The sequence below is a fragment of the Larimichthys crocea genome, chromosome XIII, assembly GCF_000972845.2.
Source record: "Larimichthys crocea isolate SSNF chromosome XIII, L_crocea_2.0, whole genome shotgun sequence".
NCBI lineage: Eukaryota > Metazoa > Chordata > Actinopteri > Sciaenidae > Larimichthys > Larimichthys crocea.
This window is the reverse complement of record NC_040023.1, coordinates 7989657-8006658: the sequence shown is the minus strand read 5'-3', so window position 1 is coordinate 8006658 and position 17002 is coordinate 7989657. Positions and strand designations below refer to the sequence as shown.

The window sequence follows — 17002 nt, the reverse complement described above, 5'->3', positions numbered from 1 at the left end:
TACCAGAATTTTACTGTAATAAATACGGTATAACTTTTTGTAATATAACGGTAAAAGGATATTGGTACTGTTGCTATCATGTTTAAGGTCGTTTTTATTCCATATTTTATCGTATAAATAAATCACGTAGCATCAATCAAACTGAAACATCTCAACAACTACCGGATGGATTGGGATGAATCTTTGTTCAGACATTCATGTTTCCCTGCGGTTGAAATATCTCTACATCTGATAAACGGATGGCGCACACATTCTTTACCCCCTCAGCATTGGTGGACTCATTGGCGGGGTGGTCCATGAATGCATCACGACCTTCTGTGTGCTGGTGCCCTTTTTTCCACCCCTGCCCCTCAGACTAGCCTGAGTCCAACACTGGCTCTCAGGATGAACTGAAATAACTTTAGTGCCATCATCAGGTCAAAAATACTTTGGTTTATCACCAAATATCTGTAAAACTAATGATATTCCTATCAGTATTTGTGTTTCATTGTTAACCTTGGTTAGAATCTATGGCACATCTATGGATGTCGTATCTCTGAGGTTTCTGAAGAGGCGTTGTGAAGCTCAGAGTGTAAAAATCACAGAGCCAGAGGACCAGAAGAAGGTGTGTGCATTGTTGATTGCTAAACGGAGGTAGTTGACATCAACCCCATTTCTTCCTAACCTTCCTTTTTCCATAGGATCCCGAGGGGGTGTGTCATCATTAGCTTCATCCCATCCTCATTTTTCCTGGTGAAAAAGACTCAATCAATGCTCCACCACCGCTTCATGAATTGCTGATTGCATGCTCCATGCTACTTCCTCTTTTCCACAGGGCCATATCTACTTGTACCTTTGAGAAGATGACACTGATCATGATGGTAAAAATAACTTATGATGTTGAGGAACTCTCCAACCAACATTTTGTACCATCTGGTGCATGTCATAGACCTTTTCTATGTAACAAACACTCAGTTCCTAGCCTTAACATGGAGTCCACTGTCCCTCCTTTCCTGAAAACAGCATTCTTCTCTTCTCAAACTCATTTTATAACTTTCTGTTCCCATCCTCTCCATTATCTTCCATATATTTGATGTTAATTCTGTTGGCCTGTACTGTAACTAGCAGGTTTAGATGGATCCTTGCCCGCTTCTTTCCATACACTTGGTAATCTTCCCTCCTCCCACACACTTGTTATATAGCTGCAACAACTCCGGGAATGCTCCTTCCCCCGGATGCTTTACCATATCTTAGCATATCTGACTCTTTCTCTGGAGAGTTTGTTCTATTTATTGCTCTCAATCTCTTCGCCAGAGAGAACATGTTTTATCCATTATATCAGCTGTTTCTTCCCTCTTGTCTAACACACCTGGATGCTGACTCATTGTTCTTTCTCTTCTCCGTTTCCCTGTTGGATTACTGAGAGGTCATTTAAGGTTGATATCCTTAAAGCAACATTACGTAGAAATTGGTGTTTTTGCCCCAGTTACCCCCCAGTTTCAGAGTGTAATACCACTGTGGACAGCTCTACATGTGTATTTGTTCTGGGTTATATTACTTAGACAACAGACAGATAATGTTAACAGCAAGATGTCAAGCTCGGCGTCTGTCTTTCAGCTTTTTATTTCACCACGCTCTCGTCAACAGATACCAGATTCAGATTTACTCTTGTCCGGTGGCTTCTTACTCAGTCACTCTCCACGTTTCTCTTCTTAGCTTCTTCTGTTAACTTCCTTTTCATCCTCTGTCTCTTCTCCTCTGTCATTATGTCCATAGAGGCTGGTTACGTCGCCTAATTTCATTGCCAGCTTGCCCAGCTCCTGTTCTAGTACAACACCTACTCAAACACTAACACTGAACTCAAAGTACGGGCAGCACGGCTAACAAACTGAGACAAGAGCTATAGTTTGAGTTGATGCGAGCAGCTGGAGGACATCAGCAGAAAACATTTTCTCTCTAAAATATGATCCAATTTCACCAAAATCTGTGAAATAGTTGCTGTTGTGTGACTTAGTGTTGTGAATTGTTACATACTTGTTGCAGTACTTCATCCAAGCTTTATTTTTAGAGGGTTGGAAAGCATCCTTCCGTCCTAACCCTGAAAACTGCTGCTACATAATTACCGAGAAGTGCTTTTCTTTTCCAAGAAGATATATATTTGTCTCATGCAAACAGATGGTGTTATATAAGTTGGTAGGTATTTCTCAGAGATGCATCAGAGATGACGGTGACTCAAGGGAGAACAGGAATACTTGATTCTTTTCTAATTGGCTTTGAGAGTGAAGAGCTTTTGTTGTTGTGTTGTCGTGTCTTCGTCGCCCTGGATGACCTCTTTGTGTCGTATCCAGCTCTTGTAGCCTATAGATGACAACATAGCTATGACGTCAGCAGCTGATGTCACCATCCACGTCGCTCTGGCCAAGAAAAGTCTCTGCACTTCCTCCTCATCTAAGCGTGTCTCATTTTACGTTACATACATGTACATATATATGATCAATCGTGCTGAATAGAGAAGCAGTGCCGTTAGAGCTGGTTTTCTGACGCATTTTGTGTCTTCATTGTCTCAGAAAATTCCCATTGTTTGCACTAATAGGATCAACTGTAAGACGTGAATGGATTCTTTTCCCACAGCGTGTCCTCACAGCGATCCTTTTGGCTCGTAAACAACTCAATGCAAATGTCTCGGTGGTCGAAAGCCAATGATTCCCTCAACGTTTGGCTCGGGCATAATGCTATCATTTGTTTAGCATCTCAACAATATCATGCTCTCTTGTTTAAAACGGAGGACTGGAGGATATTTTTGAGGCAGTGCTGCTGTAAATAAAGGATTGTTGCAAACAGGAGAGTGACAGAGAAATTGATTTTTTTCTGGTTTTAAATGTCAGAAAAGAAGAAAAGTTACACGCTGATTGTCTTTTCTTATTTTACCTTTCTTTTAAACAGTTTGCAGCCATCGTTATGCCATCAAAAATTTTAAATAAAAGAATGGAAGTTGGTTGTAATTTCAGGTATTTTTTATTAATATGGGTACAGAATATTCTGGCAGGAGATGATCACAATTTAATTTCAGTTTGACATAGAAGGTCGTCATGTACTTCGAGTTTTTCTGTCACTTTTCATATTCATCCATAACATTTACTAATTAAAGAATAATCTAACTTTAATTACACTGTAAAAAAATGTAAATAAAATGGTCAAACTGACCAAACAAAAGACATAAAGGTAATTACTCACTCACAGCTGTGATGTTGTGCTAAATATCAGCATACTGTCCTTTCTTTATACTGTCAGTGGTCGGAACTAACTGTCGTATAAAGTACAGAGAAACACTGTTATTTTACAGATTTACCCTGAATTATTATGAACAAACACACATACATTTTTAATGAAATTTGAGAAAAGAGAAAAACACTGTACCTGTTTCAATAATACAGTATTCTTTCTGTACAAAATGAGAAATACGTTTTAGATTTGTCATTAATGGTAAAATGGTTATTAATTTACAGGAAATGTACGTAATTTGACTTTTGTATACAATATTAAAAAAAAGCTACTGTAAAAGTTTTGTTCTGCTTTTCTTTCTTTCTTTCTTTCTTTTTAAGTGTACTAATATTAAAACATGCACAGTAATCCACCTTTCTCTTTCTTTACTCAGTCTTCTGCCTCGCACCTGTGGAATAAGGTGCAAATGAGATTTTCTCACAGAAATTCACAGCCTCCTTTGATTATCACACAACAGGTGGCACCGGCAGAGATTAAAGTCATCCACGGTACTTCATATTCATTACATTCACTGATGTGTTTTTAAAAAAAAAAAAAAAAAAGCACCCATATGCACCTGCTGCCTTCACTGAAAGTGAAGTGCTACAGGTGAGCGTCTTGGATCAGAGGGACGTTCGGTAAATCTCTTTAAGCCAATGATGAATTTCGTATTGGAGCTTTGTGTCACATATGAACACAGTAAATCCCTCTCAGTGTTTGAGGCACATGTCCTTGGTTCATTGGGCTTTGTGCAAGACGAGGCATTGTTAGGGTGTTCCAGTCTGGTTCAGTCCTTAAGTGCAAACATGTTGGTAGGCAACCAAACTCACGATGAATTCATCTATGAAATATATCAGGCAGCTTAGTTTTCCAGCTTTATCTTCGTGCCAAAATCAACAGCATCGATAAAAACACCCATCATCGATGTTCTGCCTCAGCGACGTGTTGCTGAAAGCTTTCGTCACATTCGTGAGATTGGCACGGTCTGAAACAAAGTGCAGCCTTGTTTGTTTTTGCAATAATACAACTTGGCAATGTTTTCGACCTTAATGCCAAAAAACGTTTTCACAGATTTCACTCACTGTGCCGCTGAAGTATACCAGGCCGACCGTCTGTTGTTTTGATTAATTCGAACACAATACAAGTTCTGCAGCTTCCTGAGCTTTGCAGCGACTTTTTTCTAAAGAGAGAGAAAAATATTCAGGTGTAAATCAGCCAAATGTTAACGTAAGCCCAGCTCGGCGTCTGTTTTTCAGCCTTTTATTTCACCAAGCTCTCTCCAACAAGTAAAAGTCAGTCACAGATTTACTCCTGTCCGACGGCTTCTTGGTGAGTCACTCCCTCCTTCTCTGTCGATATCCCCTTTGGTCTTTTCACCTCTGTTATCATGTCCATAGAAGCTGCTGAGCCCGGTTACACTGCCTGCTTGCCTAGCTCCAGTTCTGGCATGACACTGTCTCTGCTCCGCTCTGTCAACATTTCCCAGTACTCTAACCCGGTGGTCCAAAACCACTTCACTGTCCATCAGGAAACTCTGTAAATCACAGAGAGACAAAAATCACCTGATTGCACATCAGTGTAGCAACAAAATTAATTAAATTTGTTGTTTAATGGTAGAAAAGTTACACAACACCGCTTTAAAGAGCATCATGTATTTATACTGAACCTCTAGTCACATTTGAGAACATGTGCTGCCTTTTATAGTTTTCATATGAATCTTTCAGCTGCAGATGTGTTTGACATTTAAAACACGTAACCTCAGATGCATGCACATGGTCTGAGGACTAAACTAAATGTCTCACTCGCTGAATATGTTGCTTTGTACACGTTGCATGGACAGACTATGGTAGTGGGTGTGTGTGTGTGTTCGACTGAGTAAACAACTTTAATTTGCATTTGTATGTAGACTGTAGAGCCATGAATCGGCTCCCAGTGTGTGTTTGTGTGTACTGTGACACGTTTACATGTTCAGCACATTAATCTGAGGTTTGAAGACAAACGTCCTCTGGCTCCAGACATCTCATAACAGACCGCTTTGTCTTTGCACAGTGTCATCTATGGACGATGAATCACTTTGTGATGACACAAGAGGCAGAGGCAAACCTCCCTCACTCCCTCTACTGCCCGTGTGAGGAACTGTGAAAGAAAATATGATTTAAATAACTTCACTGTGTTAGAGAGATGTTAAATTAACTTAATGGTCATCAGCGCCTCTCTGACTCACAGACGGCAATAAAAAAAATCAACATTATACACTTTGGCTTGACAGCAGGCTGTCGTTTAAGATTAATATTCAACATTTTAATGGAGGATTAAAGGCTGTTTGTCTTTTCTGAACCGTTAAACAAGTCAACTATCACCGATGTTCAAAAGGAAGATAAATACTCCGTATCTGAGTTATGCTTCTGTGCTTAAATTTGAGACTAAATCTACCGTTTTTCTATTTCTTCTAGTTATTTATATTTTTATTTCCCTTTTATATCTTTATTGTTTGTGTGTTTATGTCCTTTATTTCATCTGTTTAATATCTACGAATGTACATTCATTAAATATATTTGGTAACACTCTTTGGAGACGACATCTATAGTGTGTTATGGGGCTATAATGACTTATAATGCATTTATAATGCACTGTGTCATGAAACATTATAGATGTGACTTATAATGAATTATCTAGCTTTTGACTAGTTATAAACTAAAGGTTGAATCATGGAGCTTATAACACATTATGATCTACCTATACTCACCGATACACACACCTTAACAGAACTCATAGTATGCTATAACTGTCTATGTAGTGTCATAAGTTAAAGTCCCAGCTGGGGTTCAAATCAGGAAACTTTGAAGAAAATAAATGACAAGAGCTGAGTGAGTTCGCTGTCAGAAAATAATCGTGCATAAATAAATGTCTTTCAATAAAACTATTTGTAAAATAACAAAAACATATATATATATATGAGAGAAAAGAAAGAATTAAATGTAACCCAGAACGGATTACTTATTGTGAATTAAACAAAAACAAAAACTAAAATGATATCTGAGAGACAGTCTGCACGATATTATGTGGTTTTGTTGTTTTGTGTTTCCTGTTTTATTTTGTAGTTCTCCCCTCTCTGTGTCTTGTGCATGTTTACTGCCTTTGTTGTGTTTTCCCACCAGTTTTGATTCTGATTGGTTTCACCCGTGTCTCGTTAGTTTCACCCGTGTCTCGTTGTCCTGCCTTGTATTTTTAGTCCCAGTGTGTCTTTGTCAGATTGTACTATGTCTGCTTGGCAGTCCTGTGGATGTTTTGGTTCTTCTCCGTGTTCCTGCTTTCTTCTTCTTCTTCTTTTCTATTATGGATTCTGTTATTTTGGACTTCGGTTTGTTCGACTACTTTTGGATTTATGAATTTCCGTCTGTCTGGACTTCTCAGCCGCCCTCAGTTACTTCCATGTTTGTCCATAACATAAAGTTACTTTTTGTTCACTTCACCTTCGTGTCTTGAATCCACTTCCTGAACTCCATCGTGACATTATGAGAATAAAGTTAATAATTAAATGTTTTATCACATATTTGATATACTGATTTGTATATAAATGTAAGCTTTAATATATTTTTTCTGTATATTAATGCAACAAATGTCTTATGTATTGTTTGTTTGGTGTGGAGCCTAGATAGATTGTGAAATCAGCTAATGTAGATCCTTTAAATACACAAATAAACACATTACATAGCCTACAATGTGAAATATAAATAATAAAAAGAAGAGGAGCTTTGGCTAAATTATATTTTGAGTCTTCAGTCCCAAGGCTGATGTCAGCTTAAAGAAGAGGAGAAGCATTAAGAGACATTATCATCCTCAGCATCTCCCAGACTCATAAATAACCATCATCTTCTAAAGGCTTATATATATATAAAGAAAGAAATGGCAGTCTGTGGCTCGCAGCTATTTAGCACACAAGCTAAAGTCCATTTCAAATTATTGGGGTAAATGGATGTGTTGTTGCTGTGGTCTCCTCTCATGGCTCAGTGTCATGGTAACAACAGGTCTGACCGGGCTGAGCTAAAGAGCTCCACCACCTGAGAGGAAGAGCAACGGGGTATGCAGCAGTTTGTCTTCTTACGCCTCTAACAAGGTTGGTAAAGAAACATCGCTGGATCCGGTCAGGTGAGGGTGAGATGATGAGGTGACACGGAGTTTATGATATTGTTACATCGCCGTGTGTTAAAGCTAAAAACACAAATTTAGAGGACCTTAAACATTACAGCGGCATGATCCCACACTCCGAGACTTCATTAGTCTGTATTGACACAAAGACCTTAAATGGTTTCTTTGTGACTTCTCCTCCTCTTCACCTCTTACTCTGTCAGATACAATAAAGGCAGATTGCTTTGTCCAGTCAGACTGAAATAGCACAAAATCACACATCTCTCTCAGAGGGATTCATAGACAACTGAGGAGACATGCAAAAGGTGTTTTATAGACAAGGTCAGTGTTGTAGTAGACCACTTTTTAAAGGTCTTGGACAAAGAAAAGTCTGGATTTTAGTTCAAGACCAGTTGAGACCACAACCTGTGCATCAGTGTTGTCCAACTAAACTGGGACCAAGTCATGACCAAGACCAGAGTGTATCAATACCAAGACTTTGAGGGGTTGAGAACAAGTCAAGACCAAGACCAGAAAGTATAGGGCCTACTTAGGTAGCTGAAATTTATGAAAACTCTTTGATTGAAGCTTAGTTGCTGCATTGAGTCACCTCATTAAGTGTCCCCTGCAGATATCCCCACAGTTGTGGTCTTGAACTCAAATCCAGAGTCCTCTTTGTCTGAGACAAGACAAAACATAATTTTGCAGATATTTAGTCATAAAGTTTGACATCATGGTAGCATTAGATGAAAAACCATGATGAGGATCATTGAAGTTTTTGGGGGCACGAAACATCACGCAAAACCAACAGTTGGTGAAACATTTGACTCATTGTGCCTCTACAGGAGAAAGTAAAAACACCAAAAGTCAAAATGAATCATCATCTGGGGAGCATGAATATCTGTACAACATTTCAATTTAACTTTTGTTGAGATATTTAAATGTGTCTTTCGAATTAGACATCTGGTGGCTACAATGAAAACGCTGAAATATTGGGCGTTGTCCCCAGAGGCTAATCGTTCTGGGATTGTGGACCAACAAAACTACATTGCCATAGAGTCAGGGCTAAAAAGAATTGGACTCACGGATGATAAATAGAGTAAAAATGAACTCATTTGGTTCTTGGTTTCTCTTCTTTGGAAAACATTAATTAAAAGCATTGAATCATGGTTGCATCAACGGCTGCCAGAACCTCCCCAGCTGTGTTTATAAAGAGAGAGATGTCTCCTGCTTTGGACTGGCATTGTTTTGGCTTTGAAGGCAAGGATATTTCTCCTTTTGCATTCAGAGATTCAGACAAGGTCTGATTTTGATGAATGTTTTGAATCACTATTTGACTTTTAAAATGTAGATAAAGAAAGGAAGCTGCATTCTCCAGACATTCAGGCACAGCACAAACTTATATTAAAGGTTTTATTTTGTCAGACATATTGATCTTTGCAGGTTCTTCATAACTACAGAAATAATAATAAAAAAATATGGATTACACCTGGTATTCTTTATGCACCAGATAATAAACATTATTCCCTCATATGAAGAACTTCTTCTTTTCTGCGGTCAGACTGACCTTCAAGTGAGATTAACTTTTCTTCGAGATGAAGTGAGGCGCTCAAGGCAATCCCAAGAGTGTACTTATTGAACAAAGATGTGTTTTTAGTTCTTATGAGTCCAACTTTTCATCTGCAAAAAAATCAATGTCACAGCTCTGCTTTCAAAATAGTCTCACTTTTCTGCGAAACTGATTCAGGACGTTTGTTAAAATCAGATGATCCAACATTTGAATGCACAGTTTCTCTGACAGGGAAGATGATTTTGTTTTCAATTCAACACCAAATTGTTTATCATTTTTTCATAACCTTTTGAAATGAGGGCATTTCATCTAAAGTAAGGGAAGAATGTAAAATCATAGATTATATTTTGAATTTTAATTAATTCAGTTTAGTTCTGTTTTATTTACATAGCACCACTGCTCTAGCCCACAATCCTTGAAAACCTACAAGATGAGAAAGTTAGTAACATGTATTGAAGTCACCTGGCAGTGCAGCAGCATCACTAAGGCATGGTTGAGGACTCGCTTGTACCAGCCAAGTCCAAAAGGAACATCTTAAGACGACTCTTAAATGTAGAGGTGTCCAACCAGAACCATTTAAAACAGGCACTACATAATATGATACACCTTACCTGTAATGTTAGTGATGGTTAAGAAAACAGTGAGGTCATGCGACACGCTGTTGTCCTACTAATTCTTTACCCACAGTCCTAGATGTAAAATCAGAGGAGTTATTATGGTTTATCTTCTGGGGGACATTAATGTCTGGACCAAATATCATGGCAATCCAACAGGTGGTGAAACATTTGTATTAAAACGACAACCTCATTGTGCCACTAAGGGAAAAGTGAAAGAACATTAAAGTCAAAATGATTCATCATCTGGGGAGCATGAATGTCTGTACATTTCATTAAAATACATTTAACCTTTGTTGACATATTCAAGTCTTTATTGTCGTTTTCACCTATCAAGTTGGACATCCGGTGGCTACACGGAAGGCCTGAAACATTGGGTGTTGTCCCCAGAGGTTACACCAGTTCTGAGATTGTGGAACAACATACTTATATATTGCCAGATTGATGCCACCAGCATGGCAGAAAAATCAGACTCCAGGATGATAAATACAGTTTTTAAAGAATAAGAATTAACTCTCCCTCATTTGATTTGGAAATATTATTTTGTTTATCCTCTTTGGAAATGCCAGAAAGAAATTTAATCCAGCTAGAGTCGTCCAAATCATCCAGAACATCATCTCTGTGTGTTTTTTAATGAGCTTCAGCACCGCGTACAGATGAGCAGTAATCTAACAGCACAGTTTATCTGTTGTTCTCTTTAAAAACCGACATCACACTGTGCTGTCTTGAGGCTTCGCTGTTCCTTTCTCCTTCCCGGCAGAAAGAGGGATAACATCTCAGTCTGATGGAGTGAAGAGTCGCCATGGAAACTTCAGGCTGCTTCAGGACATTAGCTAAGAAAACCAATTTAGAAAACAACGGCCGTGCTCCTGAAAGTATAATAACGCCCGTGATAAAAAAGTAACATAATGACTGCTATTAATTTACAGAAAAGACTAAGTGGCAGAATCGGCCACAAACACCCTAATTTACAGCATCGCCTTCATCATTATAATCAGTGTCATTACCATCATCATCTTTATAAGGTTCTGTGTTGACTCACTGTGTTGAATTTATCTAATTAACACCAGAAAATTAACCACACATTTATAAACAATAAAAGCTTCAAACATGAACAATCCTCTGAGGACAAGTGAGATAACATCGGCCTCTGCTCTCAGGTTACATAGCCCGAGCATCATCTCTCTCGTCATTTCCAGATGGTTATTTCTCGAGCAGATCTCTGGCCTGTCTGAGACTTGCATAATAATAATAATACGTCAGCTGTTCCCAGAAAAGAGAAAAAAAATATAAATAATTTCCAAGTTGAGTCTGAGACACTTACACGTATTATATTTGACTGTTTTAGAAGGATTAAATCAAAAATACTTACAGGAAAACAAACAAGTGTTTTATTTTATTTTTAGATAAATGAATTTAATTTGCACTTCCATAAATTGATTAAATGTAATGACTGAGCTTTTTACTTTTCATCCAGCACCATCATCAGGTGAGAAATGTGTCCAATACTTTGGTTTATGACCAAATAATAACGACTAACTTTGTTTTTAGCCCTAATTAACAAACAACACGCTGAACTCTGTGTTTATCACAGCGGCACCTGGTTAGTATTTAAGCATTACCTATGCAGAAGTACCAAAATCTGCAGTTCCTCAAGCGTCCACTTGAGGCTGGGCTATAAGACCTTATGTTAAAATGTCCAACTTCACAGCAGAAATAAACATATTTACAGCCTGGTACAAAAAACTGTTTTGGTCTCTATAGATAACTTTTAGTTCCTAGTTTTGTTAAAGCGCCAAATAAATACTGGTTCCTACACTTCCCATAATGCAACTCAATATGCTACTATGCAACTGAAACAATATTTATGTTAAAAAAAAAGGATAAGATAAGACTTGATTGCTCCTGCACACCATCAAAAGATCAGAAAAGTACTCAGTAATAAATTATAAAATATACTAGAAATAGAAAAGAAATAGATAAAACACTATATATATATTTAAAGACTTGCTTTTATGTGATGTCTTGCTGTCTAAAAAAGTGGTGTGTCACTGTGTTTGTGTGTGTATTTATTTACTTATTATTATGTCCGGGCATCCTGTTTGTACTTGTCCTTTCAAGTATATGATTAGTATTGTCCTAATCACATTTAACAGGACGTGTTGCCACAAAAAGGTTGTCAATATTATTATTATTATTATTATTATAGGTAATTTTACAGTCTATCTATCTATCTATCTATCTATCTATCTATCTATCTATCTATCTATCTATCTATCTATCTATCTATCTACATTTGCATTTATATATATCCACATGTACTGTATCTTTTTTGAGTACAGTAATAACTCAAGCACAAAATGAATGAATGAATTACCTCTCAGAGGTCTCAGAGCAGCAGAAATTTAATTTCCATACAGTACAGTGTATGTCTCAGACGATAACCACTCATTATAATATAGAGTGAAGTGGACTGTGTGAATGACACTGCAGAAAGTGTATTATTATTATAACTATGGTGCATTAAAGTATATTTTTATTGCACAATATATAAACTAATTCCATAATATTCTCCATATATGATGCTACATTATGTTTGGTAACCCATTCATGATGCTGCATCATATTTATCTGTGTCATGTTGGATGTTTTAGGCAGTGATCTGTCTGTTACTGGCTGCAGGTCACTGGAAACACTGGAAAGGTATTGGTGCGCTCGGCATGGTGACGTTGCCAGAGGAAGGCAGGGAGCAAGCCTGCAGATGCATGAGCTCCATCCAACCTTTATTCAAGAGAACACCCCCATCCTCAACCCGAGCTCCAGGTGGAAGAGAGTATGTTTTAATCAACATGCAACTTTTCTTAAATAGTGGGAAATAGAAAAAAGAAAAGATGGAGCTACAGGTGGAGAACCAGAGTGAGTCTTTCAACACCAACACAATGAAGCTGCCAGGTAACCATATCCTGGAGGTGGGTGTAGATAACTTTATTTCTCTCATGATATTCGGACTTATTTTCATCCTCGGTGTGCTCGGGAACACCATGGTGATCACGGTGCTGGCGCGCAGTAAACCGGGACAACCGAGGAGCACGACCAACATCTTCATCCTCAACCTGAGCGTGGCGGACCTGTCCTACCTCCTCTTCTGCGTCCCCTTCCAGTCCACCATCTACATGCTGACCTCATGGGTGCTGGGAGCTTTCATCTGCAAGTTCATCCACTATTTCTTCACCGTGTCCATGCTGGTTAGTATTTTCACTCTGTCCGCGATGTCCGTGGATCGATACGTGGCCATCGTCCACGCCAGGAAATCCTCGTCCATCCGCGTAGGGAGGCATGCGATGATCGGAGTGGTGCTGATCTGGATCGTGTCTCTGGTCATGGCAGCTCCCGTGGCGCACTACCAGAACATCGTGGAATGGAAGGACAACAACACCTACTGCTGGGAGGTTTGGCCGGACCACCAGAGGAAAGTCTACGTGATGTGCACCTTTGTTTTCGGATACCTGCTGCCTCTCACTTTGATATCCGTCTGCTATGCAAAGGTGGGTGCGCATGGATCACTGTGAGTGGATGAATGCGCAAAGCAAAGGCGCACAGTTTGGATCAAATACTGCAGCAAATTTAGATGCAAGCATTGAATATTTGTGGCTTTAATCCACATGAAAGTCACATTTTCTGTTGTTCGAGTGTTTAAATGTTGTTTGGAAGTCTTTAATATGTAAAACTGTCGCTGCTGCATTGATTCAAAACCTGCTTTTATATTTTATCTTTATTATTATTACAGGTTTTAAACCATCTACACAAAAAGCTGAAGAATGTCTCCAAAAAATCAGAGCTCTCCAAAAGGAAGGTTGGTGTGAGCTTATTATTTCTGTCTCTGTGTTTAGCAGGTGGAATGGAGTTGAAAATAGAGCTGAAATTATTATTACCATTTTTTTGCCAGGGTTTTGCTTCTTAAATGTGAAGATTTGCTGCTTTTCTTTGCCACATATGATAATAAATGGAAACATGACGTGAAGATGGAACCTTGGATTCCGAGAAACTGCATTTTTCCTAAATTTTTCTGACATTTCAAAGACTATAATAAATAAAAATAAGTTGATTTAGTACAGCATCTTTCACAGAGAAAGGTCACAAATTGTTAAAAATGAAAGCACAGAACAATAAAACATGAGCAACAACAGAATGTGAAAACACTTAACAGTAAATGGGTATTGAGCTGCTTTTAAAGGCTTCAGGAAGAGCGTTCCACATCGTCGGAGCCACTGCTTCAGATTTTGTTTCAGTCGACAGCCAGTCAGATTAAGTCAGAAGATCTGAGTGACCTACTTGTGATATAAGGCAGATGTGACATGCTGGGACAGGCTATACTTGCATACATTGTGCTCTACATCACTGAAAATATAAGTGACCTTGTGTGAAAAGTCTAGTTGTGCTTCACACTTTACAACATAAGAAAAATGAGGCCTTACCTGACTCAACATCCAATCCCTCCTGACGAGCCAGAACCTGGCACCTGGTCTTCAATCAACCCCAAAAAGGTCACGTTACCTCGCTGCTCATCGAGCTCCACTGGCTACCTGTAGCAGCCCACGTTAAATTCTAATCCCTAATTCTTGCCTACAAAGTAATCTCTGGTTCTGCTACTTGAACGTCCTCATACAGACACATGTTACCTCCTCCAATAAGCGACGCCTGGCTCTGCCACCTGTACGCTCAGGACAATCCAAACTTTTCTCGTCTGTTGTTCCCCGTTGGTTGAACGTCCTATCAGTTCCTACCAGATCAGGGGCGTCCCTCTCTACCTTCAAAAACCTCCTGAAGACCTCCAGCTCTTCAGAGAGGACCTCCTCTACAACACTACCAACTACTAGACATGCTAAATCTATCTACGAGTTGCTGCACTAACATGTCCTTGTCCTCGTATTTTGCATCAGCTAAATGACTGAATGTAATTTTATTTATCACATCGTGTCACCAACCGTCATCTCCTCTGTCCTCCCTCCACAGACTGCCCAGACAGTCCTGGTGGTGGTCGTGGTCTTCTGTCTGTCTTGGTTGCCCCACCACATCGTCCACCTGTGGGTGGAGTTTGGCTCTTTCCCCCTGAGCCAGGCCTCCTTCGTGTTCAGGGTGGTGGCTCACTGCTTGGCTTACAGCAACTCCTCCGTCAACCCCATCATCTACGCTTTCCTGTCGGAGAACTTCAGGAACTCCTACAAGCAGGTTTTCTGGTGCCGCATTCCCAGCAAGTGTCCGGTCAACGACACCAGGGACCTCCGCAGCCGAGTGGAGACGGCGCCGTCCACCAACATCAGCGTGACCTACAAAGGTCATGACTCTCAGATCAGTAAAATGCTCTGATGTCGCTGCTGACGTTGAGAGCATCTTCTGTGTTGTATAGAGGACCTGACTGGCTTTTTGAGGTTGATGCATATACTGATATTTGAGATTTAAAAATACTGATCTCTCATCTGATATTTGTTGTAAATAATGCTGCTGCTTGAGAGCTCTGTCAGTGTCAGTACCACCATATTTTATGAACATAAGACGAGATGAGGATTTGCATGTCTGTCCAATAATTGGTACGAAGCAGGTGTTGCGATAATTCAGCCACACGAATTAACTATTCATAAATAAAGGAATAGTATTCAACGATTACATGAGATCGGTATCACTCTCATGTTTCTCAATATGAAGCAGCCAGTAGCCAGTTAGCGTAGCTTAGCACAAAGACTGGAAACAGAGGGAAACAGCTAGCCTAGCTCTGTCCGGAGGTAACAAAACACACCCGCTACACCTCTAAAGCTCTCTAACCAGCTTTAGATATGTAACGATCTTTAGAAATATATGTCAGTTTGTGTTTTCTTTTTACAGCATGTGTGACCTCACCCTTCTGAAGGGCCTGTCAATCAAAGCAGCCACACTAACTAATTAATTCTGCATAACTTTAAGCCTTAATATAATGTGAACAGGTGAGTTGTATATAAATTCACCCTCAGTACAGTTGTCATGAACGATGAAATCAGCTACAGAGACCAAAACTGTTTTTTGTACCAGGCTGTAAACATGTTTATTTCTGCTGTGAAGTTGTGACATTTGAACATGGGGACTTATAGAGACTGACTCACTTCTGGAGCCAGCCTCAAGTGGACGTTTGAGGAACTGCAGTTTGTGGTACTTTTCCACTTTCATATTGAGGTTTAAAGTTGTGCATAATTAACAGTGCCGCCGCTTTGATTGACAGGTGGGTTCTGTTACAGATGGCTTGTTTGAGCACTCAGGTGTCGTTCAACCCGTCTAAGGTCCACGATGATCCACGTCTTTGCTGATTTTTAGAAGAGGCAGGACTACCAACATGGCTTATAATATGTAATGTGAGATATTCCACTCTTTATTTATTTTTGTCGTTGCAGCAAATTTATGCAAATTGGGCGCGATGAAAGAGCAATACACGTGTCAAATTGTGAAAGGGTGATAAGCCGTGTATAGATCCTGTCTTTTCTATCTGCGCGGAGCTTTCTGCTCATAATATCAGCCTGCAGTTCAGAGGTAATAACAGAGTTGGTGCCCTAGGATTTAATTTTGAAAGGCACAGTTTGATTGTACTTATATCAAGCTCACGGTGAGACACTCAAGAACAAATACTCTCATGTGTGACGTGGTTTCTGGTCTCTTTAATTATTTCCCAACCACTAAATTTCTACCTTTCATTCAGACCTCTTCGTTACGGCCCTGACAAATACAAAAGGCACCGTTCTCTTCACATATAGGCGATCTGATTGTTTAGTATATCTGAGGGCTACTATGTACATATGTTGGCCCTATACCAGAGAACATTAGGTACATATGAGCAAATAATAATGCAGCATTTAAATGACCTTGCAGATAACCACGTCCCCAAAGACAAAAGGACACACCTGAACTACCAGAGACTGTTCACAAAAGGAAAATCTGCAGGATAAACCGAGGGCCAGGAGAAGGTTTAGGACATTAAAGCAACACTGTGTAACTTTGCTACCATAAAATAACAGATCTTTGTGTAATCAGGTGAATGTTTCTCAAAATATGTAACTTTGTGCACCCACGAGAAGTAACGTAACGTAACGCTTTATGGCACTAAGTCACACACCACCAACTATTGTAAAGTTTGTTAGCCGGGCTGCCCGGACTGTAAACTCAGAGCACCGGATAGAAGAAGAAGAAGAAGAGGAAGAGGAGGAAGAGGAGGAGGTCTGGCCGAATGTTGACGTGCAGCAGACTCGATGTCATGCCAGAACAGGAGTTTGGCAAGTGGGCATTGTAACCAGGCTCAGCAGCCTCTATGGACGTAATGACAGAGGTGAAAAGACTGAAGAGGACGTCGACAGAGGAAGATAAATGAGAAAGTGCCTGAGGAAGGACGAGTAAATCTGGGATGGACTTTTAGTCGTTGGTGAAGACAGAC

The 17002-nt window shown here is 39.5% G+C and overlaps 1 protein-coding gene across 1 annotated transcript; it reads left to right on the top strand.

Moving 5' to 3' along the window:
* The first annotated feature begins 12233 nt into the window (after positions 1 to 12233).
* galr1a (galanin receptor 1a) lies at positions 12234 to 15506 on the top strand. Its single transcript, XM_010742290.3, has 3 exons — positions 12234 to 13097; positions 13340 to 13405; positions 14566 to 15506. The coding sequence occupies exons 1-3, from the start codon at positions 12444 to 12446 to the stop codon at positions 14917 to 14919; spliced, it is 1074 nt and encodes a 357-aa protein (XP_010740592.1). The 5' UTR covers positions 12234 to 12443; the 3' UTR covers positions 14920 to 15506.
* The last annotated feature ends 1496 nt before the right edge of the window (positions 15507 to 17002 follow it).